This window comes from Pecten maximus, chromosome 16 (genome assembly GCF_902652985.1).
Source record: "Pecten maximus chromosome 16, xPecMax1.1, whole genome shotgun sequence".
Classification (NCBI taxonomy): domain Eukaryota; kingdom Metazoa; phylum Mollusca; class Bivalvia; order Pectinida; family Pectinidae; genus Pecten; species Pecten maximus.
In genome coordinates, this window is record NC_047030.1 from 8,529,380 (window position 1) to 8,547,033 (window position 17,654).

Here is a 17,654-nt window from a genome sequence, read left to right on the forward strand (position 1 = left end):
AACTTACCTATTTAGGAATATTTCCTGTGCCAGTTTATTATACATTTGCTATTTTCTGTGCCAGTATATCATACATACGCTATTTCCCGTTATGTATCCACTGAACGTTAGTACTATAGGATCACATTGCCGATAGCATTAGAATGTTAAATAACCTGTTGGGAGCCAATTACATTAGAATAATGTATACGTTATGATCCCGCGTAATTCCATCAGTAGTACAGGTATAACTAGAGGCACAAACTACATCAGATTCCACACTGTTGAAAAAATCACCAGAGGCCGTAATATAAACACATATAAAGATCCGTAAAACTTTGCATATCAATTCTCTTTCCAGAGATATTCTCTCAGAATGAAATTCCAATCACAGTTACTGAATTGGTTTGTGTGATACATGTTTTTGAATAAACAGTTACTCAGTCCTAAGTTGATGATTGTTAAGTAAATACTTCCGCTGGTGTTTTGCTGCAAAATTAGTCATGAATTATTAAAAGTGTATTTCAGTGACACGGTATATTGAGCAGCCACAGAGAGTATCGGTCTTACAAGGTAGGGTAGTCCTATAAGATTACGGTACCAAAGAGAGCCCACCTTATTATACTCAATACTACAAGCTTACGGTTCCACGCGTTCTATTGTTATCAAGCTTATGTACAGAAACTGGTACTCCTAACTTATGACAGACTATTTATACCCTTGGCCCGGTGTACACAGAAAGTGGAACCGATAGACGTATGATCTATATGCACTGTATACATAAAACATGGGTCTCTCTGCAAGACCAGTGACATATAAACATGTCAATACGATCATCTATACATCATTACGACCCAGACCAATGTAAATCATGATCAGTTTCCTTATCATTGAACTAGACAACATTTTTTAAAAATTTAAAATGGTCACCGCAAGTTCATACGCATTAACTAATGTTTTGCTGATTTTGTTGAAAATAAATCTCACCTCTGACCAAGCTAACGATGCTAAATGCACATCGATGTTTGTCCTCGACTTATTTGTGTCAAGATAATTGATCTTGCACGCCACTATTCTTCGTCAACACACAATGAAGTAAACAATTTACTAATACAAGTATTATGCACGAAGCTAAATGTGCATGTCGCCTCGTGTACAATAGATTGATAATCTTACGATAATATGTGTAAATAAAATTGACACATTAATTATAATGCATCTACCAACAAGAATGCAAATTATATGAACGCGATGTGTTTAACCAATACATTTACATATTGATATAGAGCAACAAAGAAAACACAAAAGGACAAAGTAAGACATCTCAGACAAGTAAAGGAACACAATAGGGTCTAAGCTAACTTCAGATGTAACGACAGTTTCAGCGGTGTATCTCGGTCTCCTTAATATAAATGCTGTAAGTTACTTTTTTTCTATACAACTTAACTAGTTTAAAGATGTGACTCGTAAGCACAACCCAGTGATGAACTCCGACCGACAGCAAGAAATACCAACGTTCGTCATTATTTTACCAGAGGTTAAAAAGAACTTGAAAACAAATCTTACTCACTGATTAACCAACTGTTTCGCGTAACCACCGGGTAATTCTCATATGTTCCCCGACAAGTGAACAGTTTCTTCTGACATCGTATCTTCAGTTTTTGGAAAGCTATTAAATTCGGAAACTCTATCGGTCAAGTATTTATTGATTCGAACTTAATATCTTACGTCCAGCTGTCAAATATATCCTATAAAGAACCTAGAGAAAACATCCGCCCAGTGACCGCCACTAACGAATTCCACAACATTATGTGACGTTCCCAGTGATCACACAATCAAAGGTACGTCGGTCAAGTGCCTAGATTTCATTAAAGTCCAAACATTTTATAAATACAGGCTGGGTCATTCTGAGGAGTTACCTTTGATCCGTTCCATCATTATTTATCATAGATTGTGTGATTTAACTATGTTGCAGACATCCATCACTGTGGTCTGACGCCTACCTACCCACAACACAGTATAGTCAATCCGTTCAATATTATTCCTGTACACAATGAACGCCCGGTCTACGGTCTCAATAATACTTAACATGTTTTGGTCATAACTGGACATTTCTAAAGATAGTTCTTTAAGCTATTAGTGATATTTCAATATTTATGAATCAGTACAATCCACTTGTTGTGTTTCCCAAGAGTTGGGAACAAATTACGATATAATCAATTGTAGGCACCTGCTTATCTGATGCTCAACAGGTGGGTCGTGTTCAGATCAAATAGCGGATATATTTAGACATCAACGTTTCACATTATTACCTCCATATCAAAAAAGTACCCTATTGTCCTTCCGACCTTCCTATTGTCTAAAGGAAATTTCAAAGTTGTTTTAAACTGCATATAACCATCTAGAACCAGCAGGAGAAGACTAAGTAAACGAAAAGGCATAAAGACAGCTCAATCCGACGAAATAAATTTCCTCGATGACCTTGGCAAATAAGGGTCACATTTGATTTTACATGTTCTATTCAATATGGGCATGACTTCGTAAATGGTTAAAAGAATTACATTATGCAATATGGAAAAACGGGCAAAGTTTTAATCTTTTCTGTTGTGCAGTCCACAGTCTTTATTTCTTTCAAAAACTAATACGTACTTATATGGACTACATTTTCTACACTTTGTATATATAATTATAATATGGGTAATGAAAGAAACAACATGGCCGACTTTTGTTGCTAATTGAGTTTCTGTACAATATAACAGTATGCATATTTAATTGGGATAGCAGCATCAATTGTATTGGTCTTTCAGCTTTCAGATAATTCATATTTCATAGTTGTTAATGCAATTATACTTTAAAATCCACTCAGTAATTGACAACATATAATTATGTACCCGGGGGTAAGGTTAAATACCAGTAATTGTGACGCACACTTGTAGAGGTAGGTGCGAGGTACGAATACACATCAATCATCACGGTCACATCCCACCTATCATTGTGGATAAGACACCATTATACACCTAGCGGACAGGTAGATAGTTTAATTATAGCACTGGATATTTTAATATGATAAATACAATTGTTAAGTCCTTCAAAGAATTAAACATCTATTTCGTGACAAACGAACATTTCTATTATCAAATTTTAGGTAAATGTTGAACTTGAAATTTTCTATAAGTAGATAATACATTACAATGTGCTAACACGTATTTGTTTCAGTATTTTTTCCATTGATCTCCAGGGACCGTTATTCCCATTGTAGAATATCTTTGTTATTATAACCACTTTTATCACATATCCCGTATTTATAGTCAGTTGATCATATAATTTGGTGTACTAGAGTTAGTTTGGAACTGATATGCATTACATTTAATGCAAACATATGTATTTATTATTCAATTGTCAGCAAATTGTCATTATTTAATAATCTCGTAATACACCTGACACTAATCTTACACCGGCTGATGACGAGGTCATTATTCGAGTTAAAACTAACGTCAGATTCGCAAAGTCATTTCCAGATAAACTATAAACCAGATGACTACGGCGTATTAATGTGAAATCTTACTGCACCTGACGTCGACGATAATTTACCAATTTCATTTGGATTTACTTGTGTAAATATTTATTATGAAGATGACAGACACATATGATGTTTATTTCTTGTGTGTGACCTCTATACAATTGAGTAATTCTTCAGAAAAAATCATGACAAAATTCCTGAGTTCCAACCAAGATTATGGTCTTGTAGTTAGAACAAAAATTGACGTGGTAGTTATGACAAAAGTTAGCATTCACATTATTTATAATGATATCAGTATCTGTTTGTATAAGGACATACTTGTCACAGGTAGGGAATTTTTCTGCGGTAATGTTTCTATTCTTCTCTGAACATTCTGTGAAAGCAACAAAACAAAAACTTTCTAAGATATCATAACGTGAAATTTTCTAAAGCTTTGCTTTCACGCAAAAGGCCTAGGTTCAATTCCTGTTGGGACACTTCGACGGAATGTGTTTTCATCTGTTCTTTCACACAGAGATTATCAGTGAAATGGCTTTCATTATGTATCATTTCAAAACGCCCCACGAGAAATATAGGTCCGAGAATGACTTTGTTTAATAGCATTCTCTGTGACCAGTTAAATTTGTGATGGGGCTGAATCTTAAATCATAGTGACTTATGTTAAATTTAGATTTCGCATAAAATGTTTTAAGAGAAGACATTAAGTATAAGATCTGGAGGCAAGTGAATTTTCAAGTTAAAGAATGTCCTTAAAGTTTTTTTTAACTTGCACCGTCAGGTTAAGGAATATTGATCAAATTGTGACCGGATAGTAATGTTAGGCCTGTCTCATCGACTGGGTGATAGGAACACTCAGTGATTAGTGAGGTGTGTATTCTGACACTATTCATTGTGTATAACAGTACCCTCGGTAGATATTTGACCGAATATTCACACATAGTCTATATTGGCAGGGCACCAACAACAGGGCTGTCCGCTACCATTTCATATACCAAAGACCTGTCAGTAGAAATATGTAGAATGTACTTATCATAAAAGTCCAAGAAAGAAGCCAAATATTTTGAAATTTGTAATTAAGCGAGCAAAAACCCATCGAATTGAAACATTCTGAATATCTGAAGCACAGTTAAAATCAAACAAAAAATATATAGTATATTGTCAATAAAAGTAATAAATCCGAAATAAAAAAAAAGTAAACTAAAGGGAAAGTGATGATTTGTCCCTAAAATACGAGATCAGTTGCTCAGGAAGAGTATTCGATGTCTGCACCAAAGGAACTACCTGAATGTTGTCTCTCATAAATACCTGGGCTCTACTCTTGTTTATGTCGAATCATCAAAATACATGTAACACACTAGAACTAGCACGAAACACCCACATGAACGTAAACAAAATCGAACGTAACATGGACAAATAAAATGCCCTAGCATATCATTGGGAAAAGAGGTTTAAGTGGATATTTCCTGATGTAAGGAAGTCGCCAAATGGCAAAAAGGAATGATGGTTTAAATATTCCAATTAAAATGTATCAAAGTGGTTATCTGGGAAATTCACTTTTCATAACGTCATAACAAAACTATATTATATGCACTGAATAAAATTCCAAATATCGAAAAAGAAATTATACAACCTCAAATGTGAGTAACAGAACTTACCACGTACGCATCATATCTTACCTTGTCGACAGGTCGAAGAAAATGATCCAACAAAAGATCGGACGACATACTCCCTATAGCAAGATCATTTACTAAGGTTCCAATATAAGTTAACCCCGCGTTACTCACATAAAGTACTTACTCACATAAATCCTGAACTGAACTTCCGTTCTGAAGAACACGAGGAATCCTTAATATTTTCTCCATTTTACTATGACACCTTCATTCCTATCACCGTTTTTATGACCTACTGTACTATATGTCTAGAGATGGGCGGACTGCCGAGAACTCCATTATATTAACAATACTCCATCGATACGATCAGACCCAAGCGTTCGTTAGTGCTCGGGGATTGTCTCGGACCCGTGACCTCATTGCTTGCTAACCCTGATGACTCCGACACCTTTGATCTCTAATCTGTTTATTTGACAAAAGCACACGCTTCTGATTGTGTAGGAGTTTTTCGTTCAATGGAAGGACTGGACAAACCATGGAATACATCATGACTTATGTCAATAGAAATAATTTATACGTAACATTTGCTTGTTTAAACCTGCAACTGACGAAAACCGTCAGGACAGCTATTCGAGTACGTAAAGAGAATGTAACAATTATAGACAACATCTTGAATGTGACATTTACATCTGTATAATAACAAAAGATGAGGCTACCAAAAGAAACAACAGATACACAATACGGTATGGATATACCCTTTGATAACTTGTATAGACTGTGTTTACATGGTGCATGAATTGTTCTTCAATACTGTATTGTTATCCCTCATTTATAAATTCTTGTAACCCATATACCATGAACTGCACTACAAAAGCTCAAATGTAAACATCCCCTTTATTCATTCGAAATTTTGCTGCATACAATATTTCGTTGTTTTCGTGATTGCTATTGAACAACAAATATAAATACAATGAATATTGTTGTCTGTGCTATTGTTATATTATTGGTGCATGAGTTAACCACGAACGCTTGTACACATAAAATAATTTGAAAGCTGCAAACCACTAAAGAAGGTACACACGAACATTTCATTTCATACAGTAAAATGTTCCTAATTTTCACAGCAGCAATGCCTGATAGTGATTTTCGAAGAAACGTTGCCATTTCAACAACAAGAGGCCAATTTGCCTAACCGGTCAGCTGAAAGACGCGCACCTCTGTCTCAATGGGTTAAACCATCTTCATTTTATATAAATTTTGTTTGCCCTCCTCCACTATTGTTTCAAACCAAATTTGGTTGTAATCCATTAAGCCACTAAGGAAAAGTAGCGCTCTAAAGCAAAATTTTTAGATAAGTTCCCTTTTAGAGTTACCGCTCGTCTGTCCCTAGGGATCGCTCCAGCCTTATTTGTATATATTATGACGACCATCCTCCTCTGATGTTTAGATCAAATTTGTTTGTAATCCATTAAGGCATAAAGGTGGAGTACTAATTTCACGCCCCTTTTGGAGCCTCGTTCCCCTCTCCCCAGGGTTCAGACCGGCCTCCGTTATATATTTTATGACTGCCCTCCTCAAAAAATGTTTCAGACCGAATTCCGTTGTAATCCATTAAGGCGTTTTAAAGGGTCATTTCCGTGAGGTTCCCCGTTTGGGGCCTCGCCCCTCTGTCCCCAGAGGTCGAACCAGCCCCATTTGTGTAAATTATGACTGCCCTCCCCATAATGTTTCGGACACATTTGGTTGAAATCCGCTTCGGCGTTAAGGAGGAGTAGCGATTTGAAAGTGCGGACGGCGCACGACAACGGACGAAACACGATGGCCATAGGTCTTTCCAACCCTTCGGGTCAGATGACCTAAACATGATATTGACACAACGTTATCTTAGAACATTTACAGAAAGAAAGAGTAATATAAACATACAAGACCATTAACACGTGACAAAATAAGAATGGTACGTGCCAGGTGCTAAACATATGTGTTCCACACTAAATGTGGCACCCTGTCCACTATTCTTTTAAACTCTTGTAGAAAATCAGTATGCACTATATCGTCACTACATGTGGTTTTGTAGGTTTGGCATGCAGTAAACATCAATCACAAAAGCGAAAATATTCATTTCGAATTTACAAAAACCAAATGTGCCATACATGGGACACAATAGGTTGGAAAACCGTCAACAAAATAAAAATATGAGGAGACAATGGACATTTAGGGTGTGCCCCTAAAGAAACCTGTCAGCTATATACCTACTTATAAGTTAGTTAGTGTGTATGCATACAAGACATATATAGAGTAGCGATTATGATGGGTAGACGGCCTAGAAAATTAATGATTCGACTAAAAATGGATGTGACAAAGTTACGACAGGCTGTTTCGTACACGGAATTTATCCAATTTGTCTCATAATTTACCGTATCAAGTAAATTCTAAAATTATTTTATGCAAATATCATATATACATTTCATTACATTGTGTTACATATTAGAAAACATAGAATACTAAATAGGAATTCTTAGTCATGGAGACAAGAATGAAATCATATTTACCTTTGTGATGATCATTCAGTTTCAGTTGTAATTCCTTCGAAATATGACATCATATTGACATGATTACGATACATCCCATAAACATATATATATATATATATATCAGTTGTGAGCCATCACTTTGTTCCTAGTGATCTTACCCCTATATAAATACGTTACACACGGAAACCTCTTCTACGTTTAAGTGACTTTATATATATATTAGTACCTACACGACGTTACAGTATATTTTTGATGGTATACATTATCTACCCGTGTTTATCTTATTTAACGAGACTGTAAATAGTGAACCACTTGAATACCGACCTATATAAATCTCTACTTCGTATAAAGTTAAACCACAGTGTGGCACAACACCAGATGAATGATTTCCACAGAAAATGTTATGTCTCGTGTCCAATAGACAAACGTCACGACACATTATTCAGATGGAACCTTTTGATAGAAAACGTTAAAACTTGCATTTCAAAAGGAAATGCGTCTATCGAAACTTCGTGAAACATGATTCTTAGGAAAGTTTGTTACACTATCTACAGACACAACGTCCAATGGAAAACGTCAATTCATCAGGAAGGCTCGATAGGAAATCAATCAAACTTCACGATATACAATTTTCAGGTATACAGGGTGGGTCAAAAATTACCAAACACTTAATAAGTATCATGAGCTGATAGGTCTAATCTAAATATTAAAAAATCCAAAAACGGTTTACAATGAATATATCGATATATGAACAGTTGATAGGCAAGTTTTTCTTTTTAAATCGGGTGACTTTACCTGACAAGTCTGTACCAGCCCGTTATTACTCGTATAACATTACCAGTCATGCATACCCGTTCAATTAGCCGACTTATTATAGTACTCGTATGTAAAATGGAATTTTGAATTAAATAAATCCATTTACGGTTAATAATGACGGGTATGAAGAGTTATGCTAAGATGGCCATCACTATAAAATTAACAGCCTCTTTCAATTTCAGAAATATGCAAATAAAAGTTTTCTTTTTCATGATATTCTATATATAGTATAATTTCTGTCTTATTTTAAACGTCAGCGTAACAGTTGTGTTAAAATCTTACGGCGTAGTAAAACAGTGCTTACATAATGGACTTATCTACGTAATCATAAAAACAATGCATGATTGGTCCACTCTAATTAATGAAAAAGCAATTCATACATTTTAGTTTGTTTTTCTTAACGTCCTTAACAGCCAGGGTCATTTAAGGATATGACAGGTTTTGAAGGTGGAGAAAAACCATCGGCCTATAAAATATTGTAAAATTGTATTAACTGTACGCCAAACATCATTGTTATTATATATATATATATATATATATATATATATATATATATATATATATATATATGACATCTTGTTACACACGTTAGTGTGTCAGAGTGATACCTATAAAAATTGGTAAGGTTGTATCTTAGTCCTTATAAGCATACTGCGAAAAAAACAAATCTCTAAATATTCCTTACTACTCAAAATGAAACCTCGCCCTAAGCAAACGGGAAGTCTTACTATTCTATAAGAAACTAGCTCCAAACCACTTAAATGACATACATGGTTATTCACGTAGTTTTGCTCAATATTTATGACGCTGGCATCGGCCCAAACCATAAAAAACACGAAGAAAAGATCGCATAAAACTAGAAATCTAAAGTCGTTTAAACGTAACATCTTTTATTGAAAAAGTTCGAACTCCAGGATGTTCAGGACATAGAATTGAATTAAAAACGATTAACCTAGAAAACTTGTAAGAATTTGGTGTAAGTACCCACCTATCTAACGACTATATTGAATCACATTCCTATTTTGTTGTAAAGTGTTAACGTTTACTGATTTATTCGGGTTTCTGACTGTGATCCTCACACGTACTTGCGACGGTGATAAGGATGACCTTATAATTCAGATTAACAGTAAATCTCAGGTAGTCACTTTAATCTGCTCCGCCACTACAAAATGGTATTCAATCTCTATACGAACGAAAAACAGGATGATATATATCAACTTTACAGCAAATTTTCATCCAAACGTAAGAATCGATTTACAAAGTAACGTTAATAAATTACCTACATCATTATATAATAATCAAATCGTAAAATCGTGTTTTTCCTTCTTCCGTTCAGAATTGGAATACTAATTAATGCTAATGATCTGGATGTCAAATTGATTAAAATCATAGCTTGCTCTGCGATCCCGTCAAGACGTGGAGTAGTGTAGAACGGGTGATCAGATCAAAATATGATTGTAATCAGATTGGGTGGATGTTTGTATGGTTATTGTATAATAGTGGACGTTTTCCTGTGGTAAGGGTTAGTGTTGACACGTAAAATCTTCATGCGAAATTATCCCATGAATAATTTTATTAAACTGATTAAGGTATAGAGTTATTTTACTTCAGAATTTTGACCTCATCAAGTTGAATATGATTTTCCTGACTTAATTTCCGGATTTCCACACTAAAACGTTCCAAGCATCATTGACGGGTCTCAGAAGGAGGAACCAGCTGTACAATGCAGTTGAATTATTGGCGTGTTACCTGATGAATGTCCCGTTTGGTGTTTTGCTAGTTCACTAGTGTAACATACCCTGGGGAGTTTTCCATTCGTTGTGCCTCCAAATTTTGACAAATATATATTTGAAATATGTCAAAATGGAAGTTTTTGGGTTATGTGATAAAAAGTTTCTTAAATTTGTTTTCATTTCATAAGAAATTCGTCTCGAAGTTTCAATATTTGCTCGCGAAGGCTTGCAAAAATGAAAACCTGTAAGACCCGTTTCATAAAATATCCTAAGAAATTAAAACTTATTAATTAAGATCATGTATATAAGGCTACAATCATATTAAAAGATGTGTATCTGTACAGTCTTTACACATACATCAGTTTATCATTACTGTTACAGTGTTTACTTACTCTCAGACTCGTTCTATGTCCAGTTCACAGCAAAGTTAGGCAGAGTCTGACCCTATATTTCCCTGTTTTACTGGATAGATAAGCTTTTCATACATTTAAATTGTAAAAAAGTAGGTTTTAAATTGCCTTTATTAGTACAAAACGCCTTAACTTGCCCAGTAGCCTAAATGAGATTTATATACAACCAGTCGTGTTAAAACAATGATAAGGGAATCAAGATCCTCATCAGAGATACCTAACAATATCTAACTCCTCTAGCACCATATTAATATCCATCAAACTTACCTTACGGCTTAATCACAGGGACACAAATCCTCAATCAAACATCCCTACATATACTCTATATTATGATACATATATAATATCACCGTGGGTTGGGAATTCGTTCGAAGCCCCGTTGGGTTGAATCATTAATACAATAAGTATCACCATGGTTACTCCGTTCATTGTCTCCTATACCACCGCCCGACCGTCACGGTTTTGGTTGTGTTGTTCTAAAGCCTTAAGGCTATAGACCTATCAACACTACAATCACGAATAATTGAGTTATAATACTACATATCAGATTATCACTTTTCACGTTTCTGGGCGCTTTGAGGGATCTTTGCATTCTAGGTATACCATGGAATACTTACTGCAAAATGTGGTGTTTTTGTGAGCGACAATATTTTTTCTGTTTTACGGTGTGTTATCTATACCACTGACCATCACTTTAGGTTAAGTAATGGTTACCATACAGGTGTTTACAGTTCTTGTTATATATATATATACAAGTAAACTTACCTTAGAAAGTACAGCCACATCATCTTAGATATTTTTCAGAATGAATATAAACTTGAATTTTCCAACTACAAGTTCTCTACGTATGAGTTTTCAGGTTTTAGTTAAAATGATTTCTCATTTGAAAATCACATTTGAACACATCCGTCACCTAAGGTGTTCACTGTAACGCCGCACGCCTCCTTTACATTCAATACCACTTGAAACCATGAAAGCGCTTTTCGTTAGAAACCCTTGAACGCTGAACGCATCCTCCACGTTCAATACCACTTGAACAAATGAAAAACTATTTCTTTAGATAACTTTGAACGTTGAACACATCTTACATGTTCAATAGCACTTTAATCTCTGTAAGTACCGTATTCACCATACCATACAACGTCTGGACAGTTATGTGAAGTTCATAGCGCTATAGACCACCTCCGTCCCGTACTTCATTAGCGAGATAATATTGTGAGGGAATACTGTGTCCTACCTTACATGTCCTGTAGTACAACAGGCGTGTGTATGACAATACTGAATATCAGTACACAAACACCTTACTGAAAAACCTGATGATTAGAATGTAAACACGTTATTTATTGAATTATTTTATCAGATTTTTAAAGTTCGTTATGGGTTTACGATTTTGCTCCTTTGAAATAACCATTTAAATTGTGATGAATATGGGTGTAAACATACAAAAACAACATGATACTGCTCATCAACAGGTTTTCAGTCGTTTTAATGTCAGGTTTGCTGACATGAAAGTGTTATTTTCTATGTGATATTAATTTTCTCAAATATTTTTCAAACTGGAAATGTCTGATTTATGGAGTCATATATAGATGGGACGTCACTTTGAACACTGATTTGTGAACCTTTAGAAATGACGAATCATTTTAATTATATTGTACATACGTCAACAAGCATTATTTGTATAAAAAAAGGAAAATATTAAATATCTGATAAAAGAATACATAATCGTCTGTATTATTAAAAAAAAACCCAAATAACCAAAAGTCACTATTACTCATCAATAACTGCACTCCATATAGGGAATTGCATTTATGATGTTATGAACCAACATACACTCATTTATGATGTTATGAACCAACATACACTCATTTATGTTATGAACCAACATACACTCTTTTATGATATTATTAACCATCATACACTCATTTATGATGTTATGGACAAACGTACACTCATTTATGAGATACTTGCATGCTTATTTATAAATCATTTAACTATTAGAGCGAGGTCTCCATTTTTCATTTCTTTATGTTTCAAATGTGTCATGTGGAAAGGAGGGTGACCTTATAAGAGAAAGTTATAAATAAACCTCCGACAAGCTCGGAATTTCGATTAAAATAACTGATACAGTAAACAAATCGCCTTCCAGCCTTTCGGTAACTTGACCGTGGGAATCAATCAGACGACTTCAGTTATGTCTAATAGAATTATGAATACTTCCCTCAGTTAACTGATGTCTAATAGAATTAGGAATACTTCCTCAGTTAACTTTTCCCTATTTTTCACAAGCTAAAATTCACCCTAGACATTTCTCTATTACTTCCCCGTATTGCACAACTGTACATAGATAACTAAATATATATCTAACAAAGTCTTAATGATCGTACGTGATTAGCAGGGACCCTTTTCAAAACATTTCCCCCTTAACAACAATATGTGACAAGTAGGGACAAATATGTATCCACACGTTAAAAGCATTAAAACAAAAAACAAACAAACAAATAAGCAAACAAGTCATAATATTAAGGATCCTTAAGAATCGTAATTGCTTCATTCCTTAAAAATAACTATAACATCATCAGTGTGTGAGAAAAGAGACAGCTGGTCAAGACGCCGACATGTTTAACAGAAGAACGAAGACAGCTATGAGCTATGGGCTTAAAGTGGGTAACCAGTAATTCTCTTTTAAAATATTATCCACATTTACAATAATATGTGACCAGTATGTCCGAAAGTTTTAATATACTTGTCACGATTTTATGAGTTGAAACATAGAGTTTATGGAATTTAGAGGTGATAGGATGCTCTGCAAGGGGCCATTCAATTTTGATATATTCGGTCGGACTGAAAAGTCATAAATGACTGGAGTCATCAATCTTTGTCGATAAGACTTGATAAGATTTGACAGTTCGTGTTGTTAAATCAACATTTAGATAGAAGTGGGTTGGCTGACCAATACACTAGAAAGTACATAAACGGTAATACAATGACTTGATCTGGACAGTGGATTGTCGTGGGTTTCCAGGGCATGGGTGGGGTATGATGCTCGAGTGGGAATAGGATTAAGTTGAGGAGGGGTGTATTTTGACAGTGAGTTGATGGATGTTTCCATCCCAAGAGTATTGCATGTAACAGAAGGATTTATCCGTACTGATGAACCAAATGGTTTAAAGTAATAAAGAGCTGAACTGAACTGAATCGCGACAGTCGGTTGTTGGGGGGTTCCAGTTTGTTTGCTTGTTTGCTTGCTGGGTTTATCGTCCAGTGGACAGTCTGGGCCATTTTGAGGCGGGTCTCCTTATAGTACATGTAGTTGGTGACTACCTCACTGAATAGCATATGGGAGGCCCGCCATCCACGTCATTTAGTATAAAGTGTGTTGCCCACGGACACAACCACGGCATCAAAGACCGGTCCATTTCTCATCGTCCGGGACTAAAGACTAGTCTAATATGGACTTGAAAATATAATCGGTCTAGTGACTACAGTCAAATCTGGACTTGTAAACATGATGGGTCTAGTTACTACAGTCAAATCTAGACTTGTAAATATAATATATAGCTACTACAGTCAAATCTGGACTTGTAAACATAATATATAGCTACTACAGTCAAATCTGGACTTGTAAACATAATGGGTCTAGTTACTACAGTCAAATCTGGACTTGTAAACATAGTATATAATTACTACAGTCAAATCTGGACTTGTAAACATAATATATAGTCACTACAGTCAAATCTGGACTTGTAAACATAATGGGTCTAGTTACTACAGTCAAATCTGGACTTGTAAACATAATGGGTCTAGTTACTACAGTCAAATCTGGACTTGTAAACATAATGGGTCTAGTAGGAATGTATGACTACACACAAGACCATTACAGCTCTTAAACAGTTAATGAAGCGTGACGTGCTGGGCCAGTTATTTAAATTAACCCTATCAAGTGATTTACTACATGTAATGATAACAGTATCACGATAGCGGGCCTGTTCACACCACCTTTATCAGATATAACGACCCGTTGTTTGTGTTTATTTTCTTTTTACATGGCCTCACGTTTATTTTATATTGTATATTTGTTTCCATGGAGACAGAGTTCAGCTACTTAATTGCGTTAAAGTTGTAAGTGACAAAAGAAATCCTATACAAAAATTATAAGACGAGTTTTAGTGATTGTCATACAAAGGAATATAAACAAGTTTGAGATTCTGTTTATCGGGGCGTCACTACATCACTAACATAGTATTTAACGGTGATTCTCTGGAATTATTGTTACTTGTAACGTCACAATGGCGAAGTCACAATGAGCCGGACTAAAACAAACAGCTCTGTCGCCATAACTTGAATTATTGATATCGAGGCATACATATAAAATACAGAATCTATAAATGAGACTAGCGGAACGTAACGTGTGTTACCAACGTCACATCAGGAGAATAGCCCTGTCTTGTGATCCCCTTTACAACAACCATGCAGAGGGTATAGGAATACATTCGTACAGTTAAGGTACATAACGGGTATTGTACAAAATGTACCTTGTTGATTGTAGATAACAATGATGATATAAAGTCTTCTATACATGATAATTCATCAATTTATACATGTCCATGTAACCTGATTAACACAATGATAAAGCTTGTTGTTGATTTTAAATGCAATTCTCACACGTTCAGAATGTCTAAGATCGAATGCAATGATGGCGAGATTCTGACGATTCAATGGGTATTGAAGTCTTTGAAGGTAAAAGAGCGAGTACTTCAGAAGAAATAGGAAGACACCTCGTGTATGTACACAAGACATTTAGTCGCCAGTTGATATATGATAACATACAAAGGACAGTCACAAGCGTTTCTGACATCTTCATTACTTACCCTAACATATGCTGTATAGTCCGGACTATCGTCTAAAATGACACTTATACAATTCTGACACGGAAACGAATCATTCGGAACTCCAAACTTCTGTCCATGGCAGTAACAAAAGTTATTGCGAACGCAATAACAAAAGTCATTCCGAACGGACTGTAAATTTAGTAATTAGTCCCAACAGATATACATACAGTAGATCCCAAGTAGTTAGTGACTTCAGTCTGTGTCGAATTCTGCTAATATTCCACACACCATATGAGCTGTGTATGATGAGTCCTGGACCTGTAGACTGGGGACAGACTCGGGATTGTGATGTGGTCAGTCTTCAGTAACTAAAGGTGTCATACACCACTTCTCACTTAGACAGTCTCACAATAACTTCATAGTCCTATCAAATCTACTATGTGTTTTATCGTAAACTTAAACCACATTCGGGTATTTAAAGTAATTTCATTCCGAAATTTGAGCTATCTGCTTATACATTAACTACATCATTGTTTGTGACATACCGATATCAATAGAGAAAAACAAGCCAGCAGTTTTTATAGCGTTACAAAGGGATGACTTTCTATAAAACGGTTTTACTTCGTTTCAGTTCAGAGAGATTTCTGTTTTGTTTAGATGAGTACAACAATAGATTTCTCATCAATAAATAATTTTTATTTGAAGGATTGTAGATTAAGTTCCTGTAGTCAGCCTCACAAGTATCTGTCTTCGCATGGATGGAGATTTATATTTTACAACAAACCCGTGTTAACCAGACACGAAGATAAAACCTTGTTAGAGAAAGGATTACAGAAGTAAAGAATATTAACTGCCTCTAGGAATGAAAGACCATACAAACTATTTCACCTCGAATTCTAATAACTCGGAAACCCTGCTTAACTCGAAGTAAATATCCGGTCCCGACAGCAAAGTTTCTATATAAGATATACTCGGGGTCCTCGAATCCTCAGGACCACTCAATTTTGTTCCCTTATCCCAAATCATTAGTTATATATATTCAAATCATATTATCACTTCTAAATAAATCTAACAACGATATAACTAATATAGTAGAATTAACACGATAATCATGACGTGAAGTTTGGGCGGAGGGAGATTAACTATTGTGTGCTTCTTTTAGGACGATTTGAATGGTATACAAAATTTCATGGTACAGTGTAGTCTTAAAGTGTTTTAGACAATTTCCTGTAACAACCATTGCTGTAGAGTTGTTTGTTTTAACAATTGTTGGTAATTGTCATCCTGTACCTTCCTTAGTTTTCTATATGCTCAATTCTTGCGATAATCTCAAAACTAGAAATATGTTAACCTTTCTCTCTTGTTATCATTTATCTTAACGACATAATGACATTTTCACTTTACCATCTGCCAACGAGTTGCACATATCGTTACATAATAAGTTTCGCACAATAAAGTCATGTTTTTATATTATTGATAGAATACCCACATTTATATTAATCTGACATTTAACTGACGAAAGCACACCAGTAGAAATTCTTATTGGCGAATATGCTAACACCTCCTCAGATTAATATTCAGATCTGAATGTATTAGTCTGCGCCACTCGAACGTCAGATAAGTTCAGTCACTACAGAGTCAATAAGGTTAATAGAGTTCAATAAACATGTAATTCAGAAACTTGAGCTATTAACACTAGACTATCACAAAGAATATAGGAAAGGTCTGAAGGAGTAGATAATGAAAATTATAAATCCATACCTTCATTCTGGCAGCCATCGTGAATACCGTTGTGGGAAGTTACATAAAACGATAGAGAGCTGTCGTAAAACTTCCAAAATACCTATACATAGATCAGTGTTCTATCTAGCTCAATAGGAAATATTTAAAGGTTCGCATATTCCTAATGGGATACACTATCTCGTAAAGCCATCGACAAGGCTGATCGAAAATGTATTAAATTTCACAACGCCAATATACAGGATAGTGTAGTCTGAAAGACCGAGGCTCGTCCCATTTATGTCGGCCTTGTGTGTGCGTGTATACAAAATATGCATGTCTTGCCTAGCCCTGGAACTGGGTCAGTTATGTCAATATATTAACAAAAGATCTCATCATATTAAAATATAAAGTTCGGATTGAATTACAAATTCAAACAAAGGCTAAGTGACTTGAGATCACCAATGTAAAATTGGCGACGCTTGAAGTGGTTACAATGTAAAC

The 17,654-nt window shown here is 35.1% G+C and overlaps 1 protein-coding gene across 3 annotated transcripts in view; it reads right to left on the reverse strand.

Annotated features, from left to right (window-relative positions):
• The window catches only part of LOC117345042, a 95,285-nt gene that overhangs the window by 48,156 nt on the left and 29,475 nt on the right, over positions 1 to 17,654 (reverse strand). Inside the window, exon 1 of one of the 3 annotated variants that reach the window (XM_033907979.1) lies at positions 17,193 to 17,225. The exons of 1 other annotated variant lie outside the window; for it this stretch is intronic. In XM_033907979.1, the coding sequence (XP_033763870.1) occupies positions 17,193 to 17,210 (18 nt within the window). In that variant the 5' untranslated portion in view covers positions 17,211 to 17,225. Of the gene's footprint in view, positions 1 to 7; positions 194 to 17,192; positions 17,226 to 17,654 lie in introns of those variants that run through there. One more of the 3 variants, XM_033907980.1, reaches the window with a different exon arrangement.